Source organism: Lithobates pipiens, unplaced genomic scaffold, assembly GCF_037356315.1.
Source record: "Lithobates pipiens isolate NorthernLeopardFrog02 unplaced genomic scaffold, aLitPip1_a1.2 Scaffold_22, whole genome shotgun sequence".
Taxonomy (NCBI): Eukaryota; Metazoa; Chordata; class Amphibia; order Anura; family Ranidae; genus Lithobates; species Lithobates pipiens.
The window spans coordinates 74,695,134-74,719,995 of NW_027507784.1; the positions used below are offsets into that span (position 1 = coordinate 74,695,134).

A 24,862-nucleotide genomic window follows, 5' to 3' on the forward strand; every position below is an offset into this window, starting at 1 on the left:
GTTTTAGGATAAGTGGGGAAGGGGCCGGTAAATATGTGATTTACTATCCCCTTCCCTTTCTGAGTGAACACAGTGAATGATCGGTAGCGTGTGATTGAGCTTTGGGGTGCACACCCTAATTCAATAGGCTGCACACACCTATTCCAATACCCCTTAGTATCTCATCAATTCTATCAGTCCAGAACACACTTTCTTTAACAGTACCAAGCACCGAGGAAGAGGAAGCCTTTGAACCCTTGCAACACGTTGCATTTTTTATGACATACTGTATGGGTCTTAATAAAATTGAACCGGGACTTTATACATGCATGCTTCCTCCATGTACATACATTCAGTCCTACTGAAGACCTTTGGCCACCACTCCTGGGAGAGCTACCCAAAGAAAATCTTTCCTTACACAATGCTTAAAGCAGCACTAAAGGCAAAACGTAAAATTGTGAACAGGCAGGCTGCTTATTGAAGAATCCCTGTTTTTAATATATATAAAAAAAAAAAGACACAGTTATTGGATTTATATTCATGTTATTCCTCACTTACTATCATTTACATTAAATTACAAATAATCTCCTTAAGCTTAGTATACAGCCAAAGCCCGTGGGAGGCAGAGCGTTATCTCGAGAGGCTCCTGCACTGATTTACATCATTTGCTTCTGTCGCTGGCTGGACACATAGAAGGGTTACAGTATCCTGTGTTATCTCCCCCCACAGCCCTTCTTTCTTCAGTTGTATGAGTTATTTATAAGGCCGGGAGAGTCTGTATTCCACCCACCATGGTCACATTTACAGGCAGATAGGACTTACCTTTCACCTTGTCTTTATGCTATCACTCTGAGCAAGTACTGTTGGGCGCATTCAGTTAGAAAAATTGTGAGATCCGCGTTAATGCACATTTAATTCTAAATTCTGGGCAGGCAAAAAAAACACAAATCAAAAAATACATAAACATTTGTAAACACACACAAATATAAGAATACATCAGCTCTGTATTCATTAATATATTATTAATTTTTTTTTGTTTGCTATGTAAGCAGTGTGCAAATGCGAATGTGATTAATTATCAGCCTTTGCAATCACTGTACAGCGGAGCTCCGACTAAAAGAGGGAAAAGCAGTACAAGAAGCCAATCAGATGTGCGAGTATATTGAAAGCTTGTATAAATGCTTTATAAGACCCACCTAAGAAAAAAGCACTGCTCAGCGCCCTGACTGTATACAATGAGGTTCAATGGGTAGTAGACATGTGCATTCGTTTTCGTCCGAATGCATTTTCGTCCGAATTTCAGCTATTTTCGTTTTCGTTTTGACAAACGATAACGAAAGCACAAAATCCGAAAAACGAAAGATCCGACATAAATAAATGCTTTATTTTCGTTTTCATTGTTACAACAGTTCGATATAGAATAGGAGATTCGACATGACTCTGACGATAACAATCTGTCTATAGAACCTGTGGTCGAATGTGCTTAACCTTACCTCTATTAGTCCAAGATTATATAGAGAAAATATTCGACAGAGAAAAAAGATTTGACAGAGAGAAAAGATTCTGCAAGTTACTGTCCTAAAAAGTGTTTGGGGACCCGGGTCCTGCCCCAGGGGACATGTATCAATGCAAAAAAAAGTTTTAAAAACGGCCGTTTTTTCGGGAGCAGTGATTTTAATAATGATTAAAGTGAAACAATAAAAGTGTAATATTCCTTTAAATTTCGTAGGGGGGGGTTGTCTATAGTATGCCTGTGAAGGGGCGCATGTTTCCCGTGCTTAGAATTGTCCCTGCACAAAGTGTCATTTATGCAGGAAAAAAAGTCCTTTAAAATCACTCGCAGCTATAATGAATTGTCGGCTCCCGTAATACAGAGAACACTCATTGAAAGTCATTGATAAAAAAATAAATAAATAAATAAAAAAAAAAGCGTGGGGGTCCCCCAAATTCAATTTCCAGGCCCTTCAGGTCTGGTATGGATATTAAGGGGAACCCTGCCTCAAATTTAAGAAAAAATTTGACGTGGGGTTCCCCCTAAATATCCATAACCAGACCCTTCAGGTCTGGTATGGATATTAAGGGGAACCCCGCATCAAATTTAAAAAAAATGTGACATGGGGTTCCCCCTAAAAATCCATACCAGACCCTTTATCCGAGCACGCAACCTGGCAGGCCGCAGGAAAAGAGGGGGGGACGAGAGAGCGGCCCCCCCTCCCTCCTGAACCGTACCAGGCCACATGCCCTCAACATTGGGAGGATGCTTTGGGGGTCCGTGACCCCTCAAAGCACCTTGTCCCCATGTTGATGAGGACAAGGGCCTCATCCCCACAACCCTGGCCGGTGGTTGTGGAGGTCTGCGGGCGGGGGGCTTATCAGAATCTGGAAGCCCCCTTTAACAAGGGGACCCCCAGATCCCGGCCCCCCCCCTGTTTGAAATGGTAAGGGGGTACAAAAGTAACCCTACCATTTCACAAAGAAAGTGTAAAAAATGGTTAAATAAAACAAACACACTTTTGAAAAATTCCTTTATTAAAAATAAAAAAAAGATTCCAGCGGCGGTAATCCACTCTTGCTATCCAGCGACGGACGGTCAGCTCTCCATCGATGTCTAATGTCATCCAGCGCAGCGCAGCATCCTTCTTCTGTCTCCGTGGAGGAGACACTACAGACATTCCGGCGGCTTGACGTTTCTTATATAGGGTGGGCGGGGCCACCCGTCACCTGACCCCGCCCCCCTCTGACGCAAGGGGAAACCCGGGGTTCCCTGTGACGTAGGGGTGACCCGCACCCCTCTGATGTAACACAGGCAGGTTTCCGTTACATCAGAGGGGGGCGGGGTCACCCATACGTCACGGGGAACCCCGGGTTTCCCCTTGCGTCAGAGGGGGGCGGGGTCAGGTGACGGGTGGCCCCGCCCTCCGTATATAAGAAACGTCAGCGCCGGAATGCCTCCAGTGTCTCCGTGGAGGAGACAGAAGAAGGATGCTGCGCTGCGCTGGATGACATTAGACATCGATGGAGAGCTGACCGTCCGTCGCTGGATAGCAAGAGTGGATTACCGCCGCTGGAATCTTTTTTTATTTTTAATAAAGGAATTTTTAAAAAGTGTGTTTGTTTTATTTAAACATTTTTTACACTTTCTTTGTGAAATGGTAGGGGTACTTTTGTACCCCCTTACCATTTCAAACAGGGGGGGGGGGCGGGATCTGGGGGTCCCCTTGTTAAAGGGGGCTTCCAGATTCTGATAAGCCCCCCGCCCGCAGACCTCCACAACCACCGGCCAGGGTTGTGGGGATGAGGCCCTTGTCCTCATCAACATGGGGACAAGGTGCTTTGAGGGGTCACGGACCCCCAAAGCATCCTCCCAATGTTGAGGGCATATGGCCTGGTACGGTTCAGGAGGGAGGGGGGGCCGCTTTCTCGTCCCCCCCTCTTTTCCTGCGGCCTGCCAGGTTGCGTGCTCGGATAAAGGGTCTGGTATGGATTTTTAGGGGGAACCCCACGTCAATTTTTTTTTTAATTTGACGCGGGGTTCCCCTTAATATCCATACCAGACCTGAAGGGTCTGGTTATGGATATTTAGGGGGAACCCCACGTCAAATTTTTTCTTAAATTTGAGGCAGGGTTCTCCTTAATATCCATACCAGACCTGAAGGGCCTGGTAATTGAATTTGGGGGACCCCCACGCTTTTTTTTTTATTTATTTATTTATTTTTTTATCAATGACTTTCAATGAGTGTTCTCTGTATTACGGGAGCCGACAATTCATTATAGCTGCGAGTGATTTTAAAGGACTTTTTTTCCTGCATAAATGACACTTTGTGCAGGGACAATTCTAAGCACGGGAAACATGCGCCCCATTCACAGGCATACTATAGACAACCCCCCCCTACGAAATTTAAAGGAATATTACACTTTTATTGTTTCACTTTAATCATTATTAAAATCACTGCTCCCGAAAAAACGGCCGTTTTTAAAACTTTTTTTTGCATTGATACATGTCCCCTGGGGCAGGACCCGGGTCCCCAAACACTTTTTAGGACAGTAACTTGCAAATTAGCCTTTAAAATTAGCACTTTAGATTTTGAACGTTGGAGTCCCATAGACTTTAATAGGGTTCTAAAGTATGCTATATAGTTAGCTCCGTCGAATCTTCTTTATACATTCGACAGACACCATAAGCCTTCCAAGACAGATTCGACCGTAATTCATGTGGATTTTCGGACGAATGCAATTTTTGAACGAAAAACGAAATAAATAAAAACGAATTTCGGGAGTAACTAAATAAATTAAGTTTTCAGACGAAAACGAAATTCCGAAACGAAATATTTTACTCTGCACATGTCTAATGGGTAGTATCAAAGCTATGAAATTACAAACTCAATTATAAAATCACAGATCAGAAGCTGATAAAAACAAAAAAACACATGAATAAAACAATATTAACCTCCCTGGCGGTAATATTAGTTCTGGTTTTAGGTGCTGAAAACGGTACAATTATTTTGCATGGAAATTTGGCGTTTTATATTGTAGTCTTGTAATTCTTAGGAATAACTCTATTAAATCTGTTCAAACCAGAGTCTAGCAGACATCCCAGGTATGATAAAGTTTATAATATAATAAAGAATAATAAAAATTATTCAATAATGTAATCAAATCCTAAAACACTGAAAAAGGGACACTTTTTGGTTGCTATGGACACTCTCCAAATTTCAGGCAGAAAAAACTGTATTTATAATATAAAAGTGCATGCAGGGCACTGCACAGACCACTAGGGACAAAGGGGGTATGTAATTTTGTAATACAGCACTGTAATCTGTAAGATTACAGTACTGTGTGTGTTTTGCGTCTTTTTACTTTTTTGAATTTGGTGCAGTTTCTCCGCTCCCGTGCGCCGTAACGTCGCAGGAAATGGAGCTCGGCGGCATTTGGCACTGTGTGAATCGAGCGGAGGACAGCTCGATCACACAGCGCGGAGGACATCGCTGGATCCAGGGGACAAGGTAATTAACTTCTCCGTGTCCTCCCTGTATCCATCGATGCGATCCCGAGTCTGGCTCGAGGTTACCGCTTATGATAGTAAAATCCCAACCCAAGACAGACTCGGGATCACCGCCAGGGAGGTTTAAAAACAATCTAAGTGCAGAGTCCCTTATAATATGGCAGCAGAACTTCTTGTCATATACTCAAATATAACATTCATAAACGTTGCAGTGTGAGTCAGTGTTCTCATATATTAATTGTTGAGCGGGAGGAAACACCTTCCCCAGACAATCCACCACGTGTGACCAACTCAGACCAAGTCAGGGCACCTCAGACGAAATCAGGAAGTGACGAAACGCGTCAGTGACGTGATCGCCATGGTGTACTGGAAGTGACGTGTGCGTGTCACGACCAGCTGGAACACGAGGAAGTAGGATCGGATTGTTGGTGCGCACGGACGCTCCCTTTTACTACCAGCTGATCGGTGATGTTTGCACAGGCACTTTATTATCGATTGCGTTTTTAAGATTTTGTATACGTATATATTGTAAGGGGTTGATTGGCGGTTTTCAATAACAGTATTACACTATGTGGCCAATTTGCTTTTTCTACATGGATCCTTACATGATACGGTTCTAAATCTGGTTGGAGTTCGTTTTGAGCAGTGGAGATTATGTGATATGATTCAAGGCGCATTATCCTTTCTTATGTGGTGAGTGCATCCCCAAAGGGGAGTTCGTCACACGTTGTGAATTGTCTGTGTTTCCTCACGATCAACAATTAATATATGAGAAAACTGACTCACATTGCAACATTTATGAATGCTATATTTGAGTATATGACAAGAAGTGCTGCTGCAATATTAAAAGGGACTCTGCACTTAGAGTGTTTTTAATATTATTTTTTTCATATTGAAAGCTTACTTTTTTTATTTTTTCATTTATGGTTGCATCCTTATAGGGTTTTTTTTTTTTTTCATCTTTTCATCTGTGTCCCATTGTGGAGACTTTACTTCAATTCCTGTACTGAAGACCGGGCAATGCCAAGCTGCTGCTAACAAAGCAAACAGAATATTTGCATGCATTAAAAAGGGGATCAATTCCAGAGATAAAACAATAATTCTCCTGCTCTACAAGACCTAGCATATGCTGTCCAGTTCTGGGCACCAGTCCTCAGGAAGGATGTACTGGAAATGGAGTGAGTACAAAGAAGGGCAACACAGCTAATAAAGGGTCTGGAGGATATTAGTGGTAATTAGTGGTAATGAGGAAATGTTGTGAGCCTTGAACTTATTCTCTCTGTAGAAGAGACGCTTGAGAGAGGATATGATTTTAATATACAAATACCGTACTGGTGACCCCACAATAGGGAAAAATCTTTTTCATGGAAGGGAGTTTAACAAGACAAGTGGCCGCTAAAATTAGAAGAAAAGAGGTTTAACCTTAAACTATGTAGAGGGTTCTTTGCTGTAAGAGCAGCAAGAATGTGGAATTCCCTTCCACAGGCAGTGGTCTCAAGTTTTAAGAAATTATTAGATAAGCACCTGAATGACCACAACATACAGGGATATACAATGTAATACTGACATATAATCACACATATAGGTTGAACTTGCGTCTTTTTTTGACCTCAACTTCTATGTAACTATGTAAGAAGTGAGAGGCAATCTCCATAGACCAGGGTTCTCAAATTGGCAACCCTCCAGCTGTTGCAAAACTACATCCCATCACGCCTCTGGCTGTGGGAGTCATGCTTGTAATTGTCATCCTTGCAATGCCTCATGGGACTTGTAGTTTCACAACAGCTGAAGGGCTGCCAGTTTGAGACCCCTGCCATAGACAATTGTCACTGGAATAAGTTCCCTTAGTGAAAGCTGTCCCCTTTTTTTTCTTTCCTGGTGGCATCTCAAATTATTGGATGTTCCTTCATGTTCAGCTCTCATTACAGTGGTCATCAGGACAAGAGAATATCCCTAGTGGACACACAAACTTGAGGTTCTAACCTCTTACCATTCTGTCTGTGTGGGGATCACCACTCAACCCAACCAGCCCGTGTAATCCAGAAGTGAGAAGCGGCCTCAGCCTACAGTCCTCTACTAAACCACACCCTCTGACACATTTCACTCTGCCCAACGGGGGCTTAGTTGTAAGGTCTATTTAGCCACTTAAGGACCAGGCTTTTTTCTGAGACTTGATGATTACAAGTAAAAATCGATATTTTTTGCTAGAAAATGACCTGGAACCCCAAAAAATAGATTTTTTTTTTTTAGCAGTAAACCTAGAGAATAAAATTTAGGTTGTTGTAATTTTTTTATGTCACGCACAGGGGTGGACTGACAACTCATGGGGCCCCAGGGCAATAGGAGATTATGGGGCCCCCAGGCAATCCGATATTATGAGGCCACACAGTATACAATCACACAGTATACACATACATGTTTCTATTGGCTGAGAAGGTACTGGAGAGGTGGGGCAGCTATAATCTTGGGATTTTTAGACCAAAAGGATGTCGGTAGGGACATTTGTACAGATGTAAAAAAAATAAAAAACAGATTTTTACATACTGTCCCTGGTTTTACTGAGGCTGGCAACCCTGATGGGGCCCCCTAGTGGCTCGGGGCCCTCGGGCAGTGCCCGAGTGGCCCAATGGTCAGTCCGCCCCTGGTCACGCAGTTCTTGCGCAGCAGTTTTTCAAACAAAATTTGTTGGAAAAAATACACTTTAATTAATAAAAAAACATAATATATACCCCATTTTTTTGTATAACATAAAAAATGATTTTATGTAAATAGACGCCTAACATGTCATGCTTTAAAATTTTGCGCACTCGTAGAATTGCGCCAAACTACTTAAAAATCTCCATTGGCGATGCTTTAAAAATTTCTACAGGTTACCGGTTTAGAGTTACAAAGGAGGTCTAGTGCTAGAAATATTGCTGTCACTCAGATGTTCATGGCGATATCTCTCATATGTGATGCGAACACTGTTTATATATGTGGGCATAACCTACATATGCGTTCACTACTGCGTGAGAGCACGTGTTGATGAGGGGGGCGCTTCCATTTTTTTAATTGCTTTTTTAAATAATTTTTTTTACACGTTTCCTTTAAAAGAGAGAAGAAGAACCGCGCTGTCCCTAAAAATTAATCTTAGGGTATACGCCCCCCGTATGGGAGGCTATATATACGAAAAACAAACAGTGAGTGCAGTGCAGTGTCACCTATTGCATATGTTAAACTCAAGATACACCTCCTGTATGGGAAACTATATTTGGGAAAACAAACAATAAATATAGTGTAGCATCACATATTACATGTGTTATAAATCACAAGAATTGCAAGAATAGCACCAATACCTACAGATTATACAGAAAAGTGTGCAAAATATATGAATGTATACACTTCAAAAAGGATTATAATATAGCATAAGCAAACCAACTGAAAATCTAAATGTGTCCTTCTTTGATAGTCCTTAAACTGAATCCAGAAAAACAGTAAGTTGTAAAAAACACCACGTGTCACATCTAGTAGCCTTGACTTTCTGGTTCATATTCCAAGCCACGAGACATACTATAGTGCACCACCACCAAAAATTGAGATTGGCTCCTTACCGGACGTCCTCAAACAGTACGCTCTAAGGCCGCGTACACACGCGGGGACTGTTCGCTCAACTTTGTCCGTCAAACAGTTTCAGCAAACAGTCCGCTCAAAATTAGCATGGACGGACTTGCCCACACACGACGAACGAACAGTTTGCTGAAACCGTGCGCGATGACGTGAACGGCACGTACGACGGGACGGAAAATACAACGTCCTATACACTGCATTACAACTTTCGGCGTGTAAATCCTTTCTGAGCATGCGCGGAACTTAGTTTGACGAACAAGCCTACACACGAGGGGACTGTTCGCTGAAACCAAGTTTCAGCGGACAGTTTTTTGGAAATTCCGAAAAACCTTGTTCAGCAAACTGTTCGCTGAAACTGTCCGCTGAAAGCCCACACACGGGCGGACTGTCCGCCAAAACACTGTTCAGCGGACAAAGTTGGGCGAACAGTCCCCGCGTGTGTACGCAGCCTAAGGCCGCGTACACACGGGCGGACTGTTCGCCCAACCTTGTCCGCTGAACAGTGTTTGGGCGGACAGTCCGCTCGTGTGTGGGCTTTCAGCGGACAGTTTCAGCGGACAGTTTGACGGACAAAGTCTTTCGGAAATTCCGAAAAACTGTCCGCTGAAACTGTGTTTGAGCGGACAGTCCGCCCGTGTGTAGGCTACTTTCGAAATGAGCAAACTGTTCCCGCTCGGAGGGAAGTCTGCTCATTTCGAGGTAGGCGGGGCCCGCGACGGAGACGTCGCGGGCTCCGCCGCCTGGAATGGGCTTAAAGGGGAACCCCAACGCCGAAAAAAATCGGCGTGGGGGTTCCCCCAAAGTCCACAACAGACCCTTGTCCGAGCACGCTACCCGGCCGGCCAGGAAAGGGGGGCGAGCGAGCGCGCCCCCCCTCCTGAGCCGTACCAGGCCGCGTGCCCTCAACATGGGGGGTGCCTTGGGGAAGGGGGGGCCGCGCGGCCCCCCACCCCAAAGCACCTTGTCCCCATGTTGATGAGGACAAGGGCCTCTTCCCGACAACCCTGGCCGTTGGTTGTCGGGGTCTGCGGGCGGGGGGCTTATCGGAATCCGGGAGCCCCCTTTAAGAAGGGGGCCCCCGGATACCGGCCCCCCACCCTATGTGAATGAGTATGGGGTACAATGTACCCCTACCCATTCACCTGTGAAATAAAGTACAAAAAAAAACACAACACAGAGAAAAAATATTTTATTGCACAGCTCCGGGGGTCTTCCGTCTTCGGGGGTCTTCTCGCCGGACTCCTCCGCTATCTTCGTGTAGCTCTTTTACTAGCGGAGGAGCCCGGCTTTCTTCCTCCCCGCCGCCGGCCTCTTCTCCCGACTTCGGGGGTCTTGTCCCCCTCTTCGGTTCTTCTGCCGGGCCACCGCGCCTTCTTGTAGCTCTTTTACAGGCGGTGGCCCGGTCTTCTGTCGCCGCCGTCACCGCCGCCGCCTTCCGTTCTTCTGTCGCCGCCTTCCGTTCTTGTTCTTCTTCTTGTTCTTCTTCTTCTTCCCCAGGAGATGTTGACACGTCTCTCTCTCCGGCCGGAATGCCAGAGCCGCGCTGTGCGGTCACTTATATAGTGACAATGGGGCGGTGTCACATGGTATATGTCACATGGGTTGGTCACATGGTGACCCCGCCCCCTTACGATGTCATAGTCCCCATGTGACATCAACCCATGTGACCAACCCATGTGACATATACCATGTGACACCGCCCCATTGTCACTATATAAGTGACCGCACAGCGCGGCTCTGGCATTCCGGCCGGAGAGAGCGACGTGTCAACATCTCCTGGGGAAGAAGAAGAAGAACAAGAAGAAGAACAAGAACGGAAGGCGGCGACGGCGACAGCGGCGACAGAAGACCGGGCCACCGCCTGTAAAAGAGCTACAAGAAGGCGCGGTGGCCCGGCAGAAGAACCGAAGAGGGGGACAAGACCCCCAAAGTCGGGAGAAGAGGCCGGCGGCGGGGAGGAAGAAAGCCGGGCTCCTCCGCTAGTAAAAGAGCTACACGAAGATAGCGGAGGAGTCCGGCGAGAAGACCCCCGAAGACGGAAGACCCCCGGAGCTGTGCAATAAAATATTTTTTCTCTGTGTTGTGTTTTTTTTTGTACTTTATTTCACAGGTGAATGGGTAGGGGTACATTGTACCCCATACTCATTCACATAGGGTGGGGGGCCGGTATCCGGGGGCCCCCTTCTTAAAGGGGGCTCCCGGATTCCGATAAGCCCCCCGCCCGAAAACCCCGACAACCAACGGCCAGGGTTGTCGGGAAGAGGCCCTTGTCCTCATCAACATGGGGACAAGGTGCTTTGGGGTGGGGGGGCCGCGCGGCCCCCCCTTCCCCAAGGCACCCCCCATGTTGAGGGCACGCGGCCTGGTACGGCTCAGGAGGGAGGGCGCGCTCGCTCGCCTCCCTTTCCTGGCCGGCCGGGTAGCGTGCTCGGACAAGGGTCTGTTGTGGACTTTGGGGGAACCCCCACGCCGATTTTTTTCGGCGTTGGGGTTCCCCTTTAAGCCCATTCCAGCCGGCGGAGCCCGCGACGTCTCCTTCGCGGGCCCCGCCTACCTGTACACGCGCTCGAAATGGGCGGATTTGCCTCCGCCTTACGTGGGCGAGTCCGTTCATTTCAAAAGTTGAGCGAACTGTTTGGCAAACAGTTCGCTGAAACAGTCCGCTCGTGTGTGGGCAAGTCCGCTCATGCAAATTTTGAGCGGACTGTTTGCCGAAACTGTTTGACAAACAAAGTTGGGCGAACAGTCCGCCCGTGTGTATGCGGCCTAAGAGATCAAGCCAGACCATACGTGTTCATCAATCCTCCAACAAGACTCCACCCTCATCCAAGACCACAATTCAAAGGGGCTCCAATGTGTTTAAAATTAATGGTCCACAATAAGAAGGGAAAGAAAGTGCTCCAAATAGTGTAAAAACATTTATTAAAAGTATGTGCTCCAAATAGTGTAAAAACATTTATTAAAAGTATCAAATAATAAGAAATACACTTACAAAATTACTGTAAGATTAGGCATGTCACAATGGGAAGCATCGGCAGAATGCAATTCTCCAAAGGTATGTCCTTTCTCCAGCTGGTAGTTTGAGGCAAAAAATAGCGTGTCACACCACCCTACGCGTTTTGTGATATATCACGTCGTCTCGGGGCACCATCACTTATCTCTATAGCAAGCCACCTCTGACATTGGATGGGTTCCCAGGCTCAGCAATCGGTACCTTAATCCCAGGAACCACCGGGAAGCAACAGGAGAGGGGGCACCACTCCCGCCACTTCTAAAAGTGATCCTGCGGTGAATCCGTCACAGAGATCACTTTTATCTGAAAGTCTAGCACCTTAGGGAAAAGAAAATACAAGGTTTATGGCATCTAGTTGCAGCATAGCTCCCAACTGTCCCTGATTTGGAGGGACTGTCCCTGATTTGGGAGCAATGTCCATCTGTCCCTCATTCCTCCTCATTTGTCCCTCATTTTCATCTGATTTGTATAGCTGTATATAAAATTAACTTTATCTATCAAAAAGTGTTTTCCAGCGCTAAACCTTTCATCTGATTTCTAAATTGTTGCATTTGTAAATTCCAAAAGCCAATATAAAGGAATAGTAGTGGTAAAAAAAAAAAAGTACTTGTGGGTTTAACCAGACTTTAACATCAAACAAATTACATATTTTACCAAGTTAGGCGGTCAGCAAGTGGTTATCATTCTATCCTCCCCATTCCTATTCTGTAAACGTGCATACCCTAATGAGGGGCAAATAAACAATCATACTTACCTATTTCCTGTGAATTCTTCTTCATACATAGCTATTTTTGTCCTGCCTCTTTGCTGACTGTGTCCCACTTCCCACACCACCATTTTAAAACTGTCCAAGATACTGTGCATGCACAAGATGAAGTGCATAACCTTGTGCATTTAATTTCGCACATGCGCCGTGCTATAGGACACTACAGGCATCTGTTGGTGGAAAAACTCTTCCCCAAGATCTTGCGAGATCTCAGGGAGAAGTTTTTTCCCCAGGAAATGCCTGTAATTTGATATGATGCATTCACAAAGTGAGGCACATAATGTCATGCACATTCATGTCACGCATGTGCAGCATGATGATACTGACAAACCCGTCAATTTAATTGTTTCAAATAGCAGTTACATTCCTGGCATACCTGGAAAGCTAACTGTCACATTTTCTTGTGGCCTCAACCAAACTGTCAAACCATCAAATGACTGGTAACTGATCACATGTGCAGCACCATGGCAGTTGCAGATCAAGCGGAGGCTAAGATGGCGGCTTCCTTGGCTGAGAAAGTTAGGAGGGTTTAATTCCACTTGAAGGCTGTGGTGCCATAACCTTCCCAGGGGGCATCTTGTGCCCGGGGCTACATCACCATTGTCTTTAGGGAAACCAGGAAGTGGAAGAGGAAAAAAAAGTAAGCAAAACAAAAAATAAATAAATAAGTAAATACAAGTGTTAGGTTACTTCACATTAGTACACAGAGATGCATACGGATGTGAAATTTAGTAAAAGATCCACTTTACGTATCAATACACTTCAAGTGTACCAATCACTCCTAAACTAGTAGTAGTAGAAAATTCCAGAGCTTGGGTCCACAACAACAAAAGCAAACTCCTCAGTCTTTAGTCGGGCTCTAGGAATAGCAAATAGTTACTATTTATTGACCTGAGTAGGGATGAGGTTCAGGTTTGCCGCCCCCCATAGGTTTGTGGCAAATCCCTTAGAACCCAAACTTTTAGCCAAATACTTTGCAGGTTCACCATCAGAAGTTAGAAGCAATCTACATTATTATTTACATATTGTGCAGTGAATAGCTTTTATCTCTGGTCACATTTCTGATTACCGGATCAGACGAGTGTTTGATAATTTACAACAGTTACTGTCAGGGCTTTTATTCAGCAGGAAGCGGGGGGGGGGGCGATTCCGGCACCTCCAGGACTGAATGTGTGCAGTGGCAGGGGATAGTGGGGTGTGCTGAAGGGTCCAATGGTTGCAGCTGCTGGGGTAATCCATTGTTCCTGGGGAAGTCTACAGTTACTGCCCCCACCAGCACCAATTGACCCACTAGCAACAGAAGACCCCCCTGTCTTATATTGCTAGTGGATCAATTGTTGCTGGGAGTGATCTACTGTTGAGGGAGGAGTCTATTGTTGCTGGGGGATCTATTGTTGAGGGAGGAGTCTTATATCGCCAGTGGTCAATTGTTGCTGGGAACAATTTACCATTGAGGAGGGGTCTATTGTTGCTGATTGCTGGAAAGTCTATTAATGCTGGCTGCTGGGAGATCTGTTATTGCTGGTGGGGTCTATTGTTCCTGGGGTGGGTCTGTTGTTGCAAGGTGGTATTTTGTTGCAAGCAAACTATTGTTGCTGGGGGGAATCTAATATTGTTGGGGTTGTGTATTATTGCGGGGTGGGTATTGTTGCTGACTTACTGATTTTTATTATTATAATTACCAAATTCCATGCAGATTACTAAGCACCACAACATGATATTTGGTTCTGTTTTCTCTAAAAGAGGTGGTACTGGGAGGTGGGCAGGGGGTAGAAACAGGGAGCGGGTAGGGGCAAAGACAAGGGGTGTCTTGGGAGTGGGGAGATCCTGCACCTATTCGCTGAGAAAAATACTCTGGTTACTGTTATACTTTAGCAAAATCCACTTCCTCGTGTGTGGCATATCAATCAAATAATTTTAAACTATATCTTGATTATTCCTATTGGAGGAGGTTGATTGGAAAATAAATCAATCATTTATCAAAGCATGCATGGCCACCATAAGATGCAGTGAGAAAAGATTAAGCAAACAGTTAAAAACAAGAGAAATCATTTCAAATTCAATTCTCAAAGCCACAGGCAACCGGTAAAGAGATTTAAGAATTGGAATATTGTGATCTCTTCTTCTGGTACAATTAGGAACAATGGCGCCAATGTTCTGGACCCCTTACAAGCTTAAATTTAAATCTTTAGTAAACCTAATCAAAAAGCATTGCGAAAATCTGGTCTGGACGATACACGAGCTTGAATCAACTTTCATTACAAGCCTTAGGAATAATGGGAAATTGACAGTACCGTGTTAAAAAAATAAAAAATAAAAACAAGAAAAATAAGAATACACAGACAGTGATGTTAACCATTGAGTCCAGTTATTAATTTTTAGTGCAGTTGATAAAAAATAAAGTATCTTATTGGCTGCAATAGCGCCTTTCCTTTTTGTTTGGTTTGTCTCCATTAAATGACAACGTGACTTTGCTAAGGCCATCAGCTGCAGTTAAATACAGTCTAACATATCATTGTGCATATAATATTATTCTGGGAATTGGGTACTTGTATTATTTGCTTTACTTTTGCCTCTCCACTACAGCTGCTGTGGATTACATTATTAAGGATGACACGTGTACTCATCTCCCATGTGGTGGGGAACGTTTGCAGCTTGAACATAAACATTTGACAGGACATTTTGTAAAGAATACCCAAAGCACCAAAACTGACTGTCTTCATTTGCATGGCCGCAGTCTATAGGATAGAGTTTTATTTTTCCCACCATGTATTCCAGTGAATTATTATTGACCGTAAGTGTAGCTTAATGATAATTGTTGCTGCAGGATTTCAACGTGCTTGGCAGTAAGACGTTAATGATTATTAATGTCCTCTCGAAGAGCCAATAGAGGATACAATTATGGTTCTGTAGAATCTTTTGGCTACAATAAAGTGATAATTGAATTTGATCTAAAGGGCAAATTCGACTAAATGGTTACATACATAGTAACAAATACACTATATAGCCAAAAGTATGCAGACATATATCGTGCCTACCTATATGGCCAAATGTATGTGGACAGCTCTCCAAATTATTGAGTTTAGGTGTTTCAAGTGACTGTTCAAGGACTGTTAATGCTATAGCATACATAGACATTTTAGACAAATTGTGCATTTTGGGGAAGGCCCCTTTTTGTTCAAGCTTAATTTTCTGATATGCGCAAAGCAAGCTCCATGAGAACATAGCTTTTTGAGTTGGGTATAGACTGTTAAGAAAGTTGAGTGGCCTATACAGTGTTCTGACCTCAACCATACTATGAACACCTTTAAGATGAACTGGATTGCCAATTTTGACCCAGGTCTTTTCCTTTAACATCGGTATATGACCTCACAAATGCCCTTTTGGCTTAATAGGCAGACATTCCACAGACATTTTCCATTATTATTAATGTCCTTTCAAAGAGCCAATCGAGGATACAATTATGGTTCTGTAGAATATTTTGGCTACAATAAAGTTATAACTGAATTTGATCTAAAGGACAAATTCAATTAAATGGTTGCATACATAGTAACAAATACAATGCATAGCCAAAAGTATGCAGACATAAATTGCGCCTACCTATATAGCCAAATGTATGTGGACAGCTCTCCTAATTATTGAGTTTAGGTGTTTCAAGTGAAGAGAATAGTTAATGCTATAACAAACAAAGACATTTTTGACAAATTGTGTATTTTGGTGAAGGCCCCTTTCTGTTCCAGCTTAATTTCCTATGTGCACAAAGCCAGATCCATAAGGACATGGGTTTATGAGTTTGGTGTAGACTGTTAAGGAAGTTGAGTGGCCTACACAGAGTTCTGTCCTCAACCATACCAAGAACACCTTTAAGATGAACTGGAATGTCAGTTTTGTCAAAGATCTTCTCCTTTAACATCAGTACCTGACCACACAAATGCCCTTTTGGCTCAATAGGCAGAAATTCCACAGACATAATTAAAAAAAATTTGGAAAGCTTTCCTAAATAGGTGAAAGCTTTTACAGCACAAAAAGAAGGCAAACACTTGTTAAGGCCTGTGGTTTTGGAATAAGTCATCCAACAATCTCATTTAGGTGTGATGGTAAGATGTTCACACCCTTTTGGCCATATAGTATATATATAGGTGTTATTTTATATGCCAACATATTTGTAAAATAACACAAAAATCAGTGATCTGCTGACCATTGCAATCTGGAATCATGACATGAGGAAAGAGACACTACATTGTAGACTTCATGCCACTCACCCACCCATGCCTGTTCTTTTGGCTACCAGTAAACTTCACAATGCCCAGCTTGAGTGCATTTACTCCTATAGGCCCACCTAATTACTCAAATTTCCTTCCCCTCACCAGCTGACACAACAGACACTTACACAGCAAGGCTCTTTTCATCTGATATATGACAGCTCATTTCAACTACAGACTACTTAGATTTATTGATTTATTAAAGTATAACTAAAGGCAAAACTTTTTTTTTTACTTTGGATAGAGTGGAGTTGGATTAGAACACCTATTCGATTTTTATTGCTGTCTGTGCCCCCCGTAAGTCCACGTTCACATTGGGCCGATTTGGCATTCAATTTGGCATGTCAAATCGCATGCCAAATTGGAGGCTATTGCCAGCAATGGCACCATTCGAATCAGTGCGCCGCTATAATCATTCCCAAAAGTAGTTCCTGTACTCCTTTTGGTGACTTCCGGGGTGATTTGAATAGACATCTTTGCATGAACCCGCACAAATTTCTGTCAAATCGCTCCCTGAAGTCAGACTACATTTCCGGTTTGAAATTGCACAAGTTCGGCTGAACTTGCATGATTTCTAAACCGCAGTAGTGTGAACCAGGACTTAAGGAAATTCACCCTCTCTATTGGTCCTGTTTGAAACATAAAAGAAAATTCCACATTTTGGGTTGTCCCCAGAAAAGTAATAGAGGGAATTCTTCCAATGTGGACACTAGTTTTGGTGACCTGGGGGGGGGGGGGGGGGGCCCAAGGGATTCCTTTAATTTGTATGGATTTTAGCTATTGGACAGGAAGTAATGGGAAATCTCCATGGTGTGACAGAGATGGCAAAAAAAAATTTTTAAAATCTAACAGGGTTATAAACTTTCCTTTACTCTATCCAAATAGGAAAAACGTTTTGCCTATAGTTCTACTTTAAGGAATACATTACCAAAGTAAAGTTACAAGTTCAGTTTCTTGCTTATGTTTATCTTTCAGATATTCACAGTATCCGAGGTCTGGCTGTGGACTGGATATCTCGCAATTTGTACTGGATCAGCTCAGAATTTGACGAAACGCAAATTAATGTGGCCAGGTTGGATGGCTCTCTGAAGACATCAGTTATACATGGCATTGATAAAGCACAGAGCCTTGCTATTCACCCAGCGAGAGGGTAAAGTATAGCTTTCTTCTTTTTTTTATTGATTCCCATGAAGTGATTGGCAGAGGGGTACAGCAGCTAACTGCAGTAACTGTTGTATGTGTGATAATTACATTAAAGAGAAACACAATTCTGCAGACTTAAGGGGTAGCCAAGTAGTGTTTTGGCAAAGCACAGGGACAACACGATTTTCTGTCAATGTGGCAGTAAAGTAGGTGTCATTGATGTGGATTTCTACCTAATACCATATTTTTTTCAAACATAAAGTTGTTGAGACTACTGCATTGTGATGTAGTGTAATACGAGTTGGTACACATATGGAAGTATAACATGAATTACACAACTGAATGCCATTTATGTTGATATCTGTAGTTTTTTTTTATCCATTAACGTAAACTTTTAAAATGATCTGTTCAGAAAAATGTAAAAGCCACAAAGGCCATTTAGGCTAATAAGTTGCCTTTGTGTGTGTATGAGACAGCAGAATGAACCTAATAGGTTACCTAGGTTTACCTACTGATAAGCTCTTGAAAAGAAATGAGACAAGATGCTGCTCTGTTTGAACTGCCTGCCTACCAAGATGCAAGACATCTGTCAACATTGGAGAGGACTCAGCTACAATAAATAAAAAGAATGAGAAGCAGTATCTTGCATAATATGGAATACTTATCTTCAAATTCTGAAATCTGACTAGATGTGATTGGGACAGTAAACTAAAGATATTCTCAGCAAAAACCAATGACCTTTTTATGATTATTAATATATGTTTATGTATGGCATTTGATTTTATAATTGATTGCCCTTACTCTTGATCATTGAGGTAAGATGTGTAGCTCATAGAGGCTCATGCCTAAGCCCTTGTACACACGGTTTCTGACAACCAAATCCGTTGTTGTCGGATTTTGTCCGACCGATTTCGTCCGAAACTGTTGCATACACACGTTGTACAAAATTGTCGGAAAATCCGATTGTACATAACGTGATGACATTATTTCGTTACGATGGGACTACGTTCAGGCTAGTAGCCAATAGCTTTGGTCTAGGAATTTGATCTGAGCATGCGTGGCACTTTGTCCGTCGGAGTAGGCTACACATGATCGGAGTATGTCCGATTGGAGCATTTTGTCAGAAAATGTTTTACGGACAAGTTGGAAAACTTGGTCCGTCGGATACTCCGACGGAAACAGTCCGATGGAGACCACACAGTCAGACTATCCGACAAAACGGTCCGATAGGACACATCCGATAGGACGATCCGACCGTGTGTACAAGGGCTGAGAGTTAGATTGGCCTACGTTTATCATCTTTAATAGTACATATAGCATCTCTGTGTGAGCTTTCCATTCAGCTAGATACCTGTGAAGATATCTACAAAGCATGCAAATGATAGCACACTTCTGTAATACTGACTCACAGTATATTGGGGTGTACCCAAAAACCTGACCATGGGGCAAATGGATATGTTTTTTCATAGCTAAGACCTAACATTGACATTCAGATTACATTTGGATACAGTTGTGACTTCACTACTGTTCTCCATGCTATAAACCTTGAAGGCCCCTGCGCTCCCATTAAAGACTTTGGACCAACCACCTTTCTCTATATGATGTAGATGTTAGGTCCATTCTGGAGGTTACCCCTTTTTGATTTAGTCTTTCCTGGAGACTCTCTCAGGGTGGGTGTCCCTACTATCCTATGGCAGCAATAGCTCTCCTGATTGCTGGACCAAGAAAGCAAAAAAATCACAACAGAGGCAACAGAATGAAATATCAGCTTGGCTGAGTCCACAAAGTGGCATAAAGGCATAGAGAAATAGCATAGAAATACTGCCAAGGTTTGCGCCTTAAACAAACTTGCCTAGCTTTGTCCATGCAAAAACACAGACATAAACTGGGTCCTGTTTTTGACCATGTTCTATCTCTTTTATTTGCTGTAGGTTGATGTGAACTCTCCTGTGTTTCAAAAAGTATTACAAAACACAGTTTGACCCTTGTCAAGCATTCTTCCAAAATTTCAACAACAAGTTGCTTCAATAACTCGTCTTTCCTTTTTTATGTACATTTGCTAGAAAGATAACAAGATAAAGTTAGCATCAAAAGTTGAACTTCAAAGACAAGGTGTATCACCAGAACAAAATCCAGGTCTTTTTTTTTTATTTTAGTAACTTTGATGATCTGTCATCAAGTCACAATTTAATGAGCGAGATCCTTGTTCCAAATGAAAAATCTGGCACATAATATAATTAACGAGGGCCTGTTTGATGTTTTTTTTATTCCCTCTAATGATGGATATTTGAAGTATAACTGTCAATTTTTTTTTTCAATTTTTTTTAATTATTATACACATGTCAAATTCATACTTGACATGCAGTTAGAGCCACCTCCCTGTACAGTTTTTTAATATCATTTTATCTCTCATGATTATCTTGTGGGATGCAAATGTTTAAATTTAATAAAAAAGGTTTTACTGTTGGTGTGTTGGTGTAGTATGTGCTAACTCCATTAAGAGAACCTCTCAGAGTAGAAACTTAAATGTTGACATTGTCAAGGTATTTAAGGTGTACGAGTACGTGCCATTATTTGAATCCTTTTGTTGCTATACAGTACGTGAGTGACCAAAAATGAGCACTCTGCAATTGGTTGCATACTTGTTTCAGGTTGGTGACTCTCAAGGTGGTAAATCTAGGGTCAGGATGAAAGCAACAGATCTTTCTCCTTTGACAACATTTTCCTTGTGTATCACTCTATAATCTTTGTAAAAGAGGACCTGTCACATTTGGGTTTGTAAGAATTAAAATCATTTATAATTAAATATTTTTAATTGTGCTGTCTTACTTATGAAACATTTTGATGTGCCCTTATTTAGTTTTAACTGCCTATGCCCAAAGCCAGGTCTATAAATACATGGTTTAACAGATTAAGGTAAAGCTTCACTCAGCAATCAGCAAGGAAAAGAAAAAAGCGCCTCTAAGTGCAGACAGTTAAAACAATTGAATGATAAATAAAACAGTAAACGGGCAACTCACATTTAGTGAAGTATAAACAGGCTCATCATTGTATGATTAACTCGGGATGTCAACGCTGGATTATTATTATTATTATTATTACTCAGGATTTATATAGCGCCAGCAATTTACGCAGTGCTTTACAATATAAAAAGGAGACAATAAAGTTACAATAGAATAAAATACAAGAGGATTAGGAGGGCCCTGCTCAGAAGAGCTTACAATCTAATAGGGTAGGGCAGGTGGTACAAAAGGTTATAACTGTGGGGAATGAGCTGATGGAAGTGTTAGGAGATTAGTAGGAGTGGTAGGATGTCCATAGGAGGGGCCAGCAGGGTCTGCCACTTTGTAGAGAGGACGGGTGGAAGTCTTCCAGATTAAGCCGAGATGTGGGGATATCCTGGGTCCATGCCGTTTCAGAAAGACCAGACGGAAGTCTTCCAAGGCAAGTCTAGAACCCAGGATGGGGCTTCTCCATTTCCTTTCCTCCATTGACTCAAAAAAATGACGTCTCATCTGTTTACTCACTCTCCTCGGCCTGTAACTGAACTACAGGCTTTTTATGGAGAAATTGGAGAGGGAATATGGATTATAATCTGTACTCACTCATACTTCCGCAGTCCTTGCCTAGGTGAGGATGATGCCTCTCCCCCTCGCAGCTGCAGAACCATTCAAAAAGTACAGCAGGAGCTTGCCCATGTGCAGTGAGGAGTCAGCTTTGGTTCCTCAGGAAACCACAACTGGCTAATTTATCCAAGATGGCAGTGCCAGGGACCCAAAGCAATACAAAGAACCAGCTGTGGGAATACAGGCACTGATAGGTACCTGATTTTTCAAAGTCAGCAGCTACATTTCTTGTAGCTTTTGATGTTAAAAAAGAAAGAGAAACCAAAACAATCTCCTCGTTCCTCTTGGAACTTGGGAGCTTTTCAGAGCCCTGACCACAACCCCACTAAACACCATTGGGATGAATTGAAATGACTATTGTAAACAAGATCTTGCCAAATACTCTTAAAATTGAATGGTTGAATGGGCTTACAGAAATTCACCAAGACCTTTTAGAAAGCCCCCCCCCCCCCCCCAAAGAGGAGTGAAAGCCAGGTATACGCTATAGTAAGAATGCATAGACCACTCCATGGTCACACCCATGATTTTGGAATTGTATGCCCAACAAGCTCAGAAAGGTGTAAAGTCAAGTGTCCACAAACCTTTGGCCATATAGTATAGTGTACTATAAGAAAACAACTACTTAACAATTACTTGAAAAGATGGGTTTAAGTCAATTTATTACACCATTATTTTCTTAAAAGCAAAGTATGAATCAGTAAGTATTTAAAGGATGGTGGGGGACCACAGATAACTGTCTGTCTTCTGAGTGATGCATTAGGGTCTACCTTAAGGATACATTTTAGCAGAAATATTTTTCTCTGAATATTAAAAAGGGCCTACAAAAATAACATGCAATCTACAAAATCACACTTCTTGCCAGCCTAGAATACATTGTAACCCACTGAATAATCCTGTGGATGACAATGTTTGTGTAATCAGCTGAATGATTGATGAGAATATCACTGTAACATGTATTTTACTATCAAGAATTTTAATATAGTAGACAAAAACTGGGGCAGTGATAAAAATAGATTTGGTACAAGAACTTGCTTGTACTTTTTTTATGTTATTGTATTGCTATTCAACATATAAAATGCACCTATGCAACTTAAAGAATAAAAAATATGTTTTTATATTTTTATGGGTTGATAAATATATATAAAAGGTTCCAAAAAAATTGCCCAGGTAGCTTATTTTTAAATTGACTAATTACCAATTTCTGTTTCAATGTATTTTATATGTTTTTTTGCTTGTCATCTCCTTGATTCTATTCACTGTTTTAGAAAATTGGAATTCCCCCAACAGGTTTTAACATACTACTTTTCTGTAGATTGGGGGTGCCTAGAATTTTGTAAAATAATAATTATTATTATTTATATTATTATTATTAGTATTATTTATAGCAGCTTTCTCACTTCCAGGCTGTATACATTGGGGGTTGATTTACAAAAACTGGTGCAGCTCTGCATAGAAACGAATCGACTTCCATTTTTTTTTTTTGGCAAAGCTTAATTTAAAGTAGTTCTAAACCCTCAGAGTAAACTTAATCTTATAATATACTAGATAACACAGGCAGCTAACCGCTGCCTGTGCAAGTGCACATACTTGTGTATTTTCCTTGAAAATCATCTCTTTATCTTGGATGACGTCATGCGCGATTGCGCAATACGTTCTTTCATTAAAGTATGTAATGTATACACATGTATATAGTGCCATTTTTGTATTTCCTGCATGTCTGTAATTGCCTGTGAGCGAGATTCCCCTCTGAACGGCACAGAAGAGAAGTCTCATGATGCAGGGATGATTCTAGTCTTCCTGATACTCCCCCTTGTGACTGAATAAGATGCAAACAATCAAAGCTACTCTGTTGCTGTAGTAACAGCAATTGAGATCGAGGCTTGGTTAAGACGCTATGGCGCATGCGCGAGATTTCGACAGGGATACGAGCTAAGGGCGGAAATTATGTCTGCATTGGCTTTGGAAAACAGAACTAAGAATGGTGCAGACGATACTCGGAAGACACAACACAATCAAACATCAAAAAAAGGTACTTCTAACACTCGTTTTGGAGTAATTTATATATATTTTGCTTGGCAATGTAAAAAAATATTGTAATATTAGAAAATTAAGACTTTTTTTTGGGGGGCGTTTACTTCCTCTTTAAAAAGCTGCAGTTAGAAGCTGATTGGCTATCATGCACAACTGGACCCAATTTTGCACTATCCAATTTTAGTAAATCAACCCATTGGGCCACTCAGCCCTTTTGTCCCCACCCATATATGCCCCTTGTAGACTAATGGATTACAGCAGTGTCGTGACTAGCGAAAGGTTTATGTTGCCTATGGTGGTCTGCATGCACATTTCTATAGAACTTCCACCCAGCCAACATTTAAAGTGTAACTCCACTTTCGTGAGGAATAAATAATATAGCGCTTAAAATTTAGACACAGGTCATATTGTAATTGAATGTTTTTTAAAATTACACGTCAATCTGCAGCTTTGTAATTTTCTGAAAATGCAATATGGCTACATGGAGTTGTTCTGTACACAGAATGTCATTTCCTGCTTGTGTGATTGGCTCACTGATCTTCCCAGAAGTCTGCCCTAAGATAGAAGTCACATTTCAGGCATCCCCTGCAACAAAAATGTCATTTTTGGTCAGATGCTCCCAATAGGAACAAGTTTAAAGGGATGCAGGCCCAGCAGCTTTCCTCATTAGAGCCCTGCAGGTGATTAAGAATTATGAAACCACTCCCATTAGACTCACTTTCCCACATGGACACAGACACAGGGATTTCTTCAGAATAACAAAAAGTAGGAATCTGCAAAAAAATTTGTAAAAATCCCTGTAATATACATAGATCACTCAGGAGGAGCGATCTATGCTTTTTTCTCAACAAAGTGGAGTTACACTTTCATTTCACAATTCTAGAGTAAAACATTCTTACCAGAGACTGTCTAGGGAGTTACTGGAGAACTAAGAGTTGTTCATTTAAATGACTAGACTTCAGCTTTAATGTTCTCAATGAACAGACCCAAGTCCTTAATATTAGTCAATTTAACCTCTTGCCGACCATTTGCCATCATTATACTGTAGCAGGTCGGCTCTCCTGCGCAAACCGCCATATGTTTACGTCTGTCTTTGCAAAGGGGATAGTGGGCACGCGGGTCCACGTCCATGTCCACCGGCAACCCACAATCACAGTTTACATAGGCTTAATGGGGAACTGGGTGTTCTGCCAGATGTCATGTCAGAGATCTTCTATTCCCAGTGATCGGGAACAGCGATCTCTGTCATGTCCATGTTAGCCCATCCCCCCTACAGTTAGAACAAACCCAGGGAACACACTTAACCCCTCAATCACCCCCTAGTGTTAAACCCCTTCCCGGCCAGTGTCATTTTTACATTGATCAGTGCATTTTTATAGCACTGATCAATTTAATAATGTCATTGGTCCCCAAAAAGTGTCATTTGGGGTCAGA

At 42.3% G+C, this 24,862-nt stretch overlaps 1 protein-coding gene across 1 annotated transcript in view; it reads left to right on the plus strand.

Annotated features, from left to right (window-relative positions):
• The window catches only part of LRP1B (LDL receptor related protein 1B), a 2,110,020-nt gene that overhangs the window by 1,364,971 nt on the left and 720,187 nt on the right, over positions 1-24,862 (plus strand). Inside the window, exon 30 of the mRNA XM_077447755.1 lies at positions 17,604-17,778. Coding sequence (XP_077303881.1) covers positions 17,604-17,778 — 175 coding nt within the window. The remainder of the gene's footprint in view (positions 1-17,603; positions 17,779-24,862) is intronic.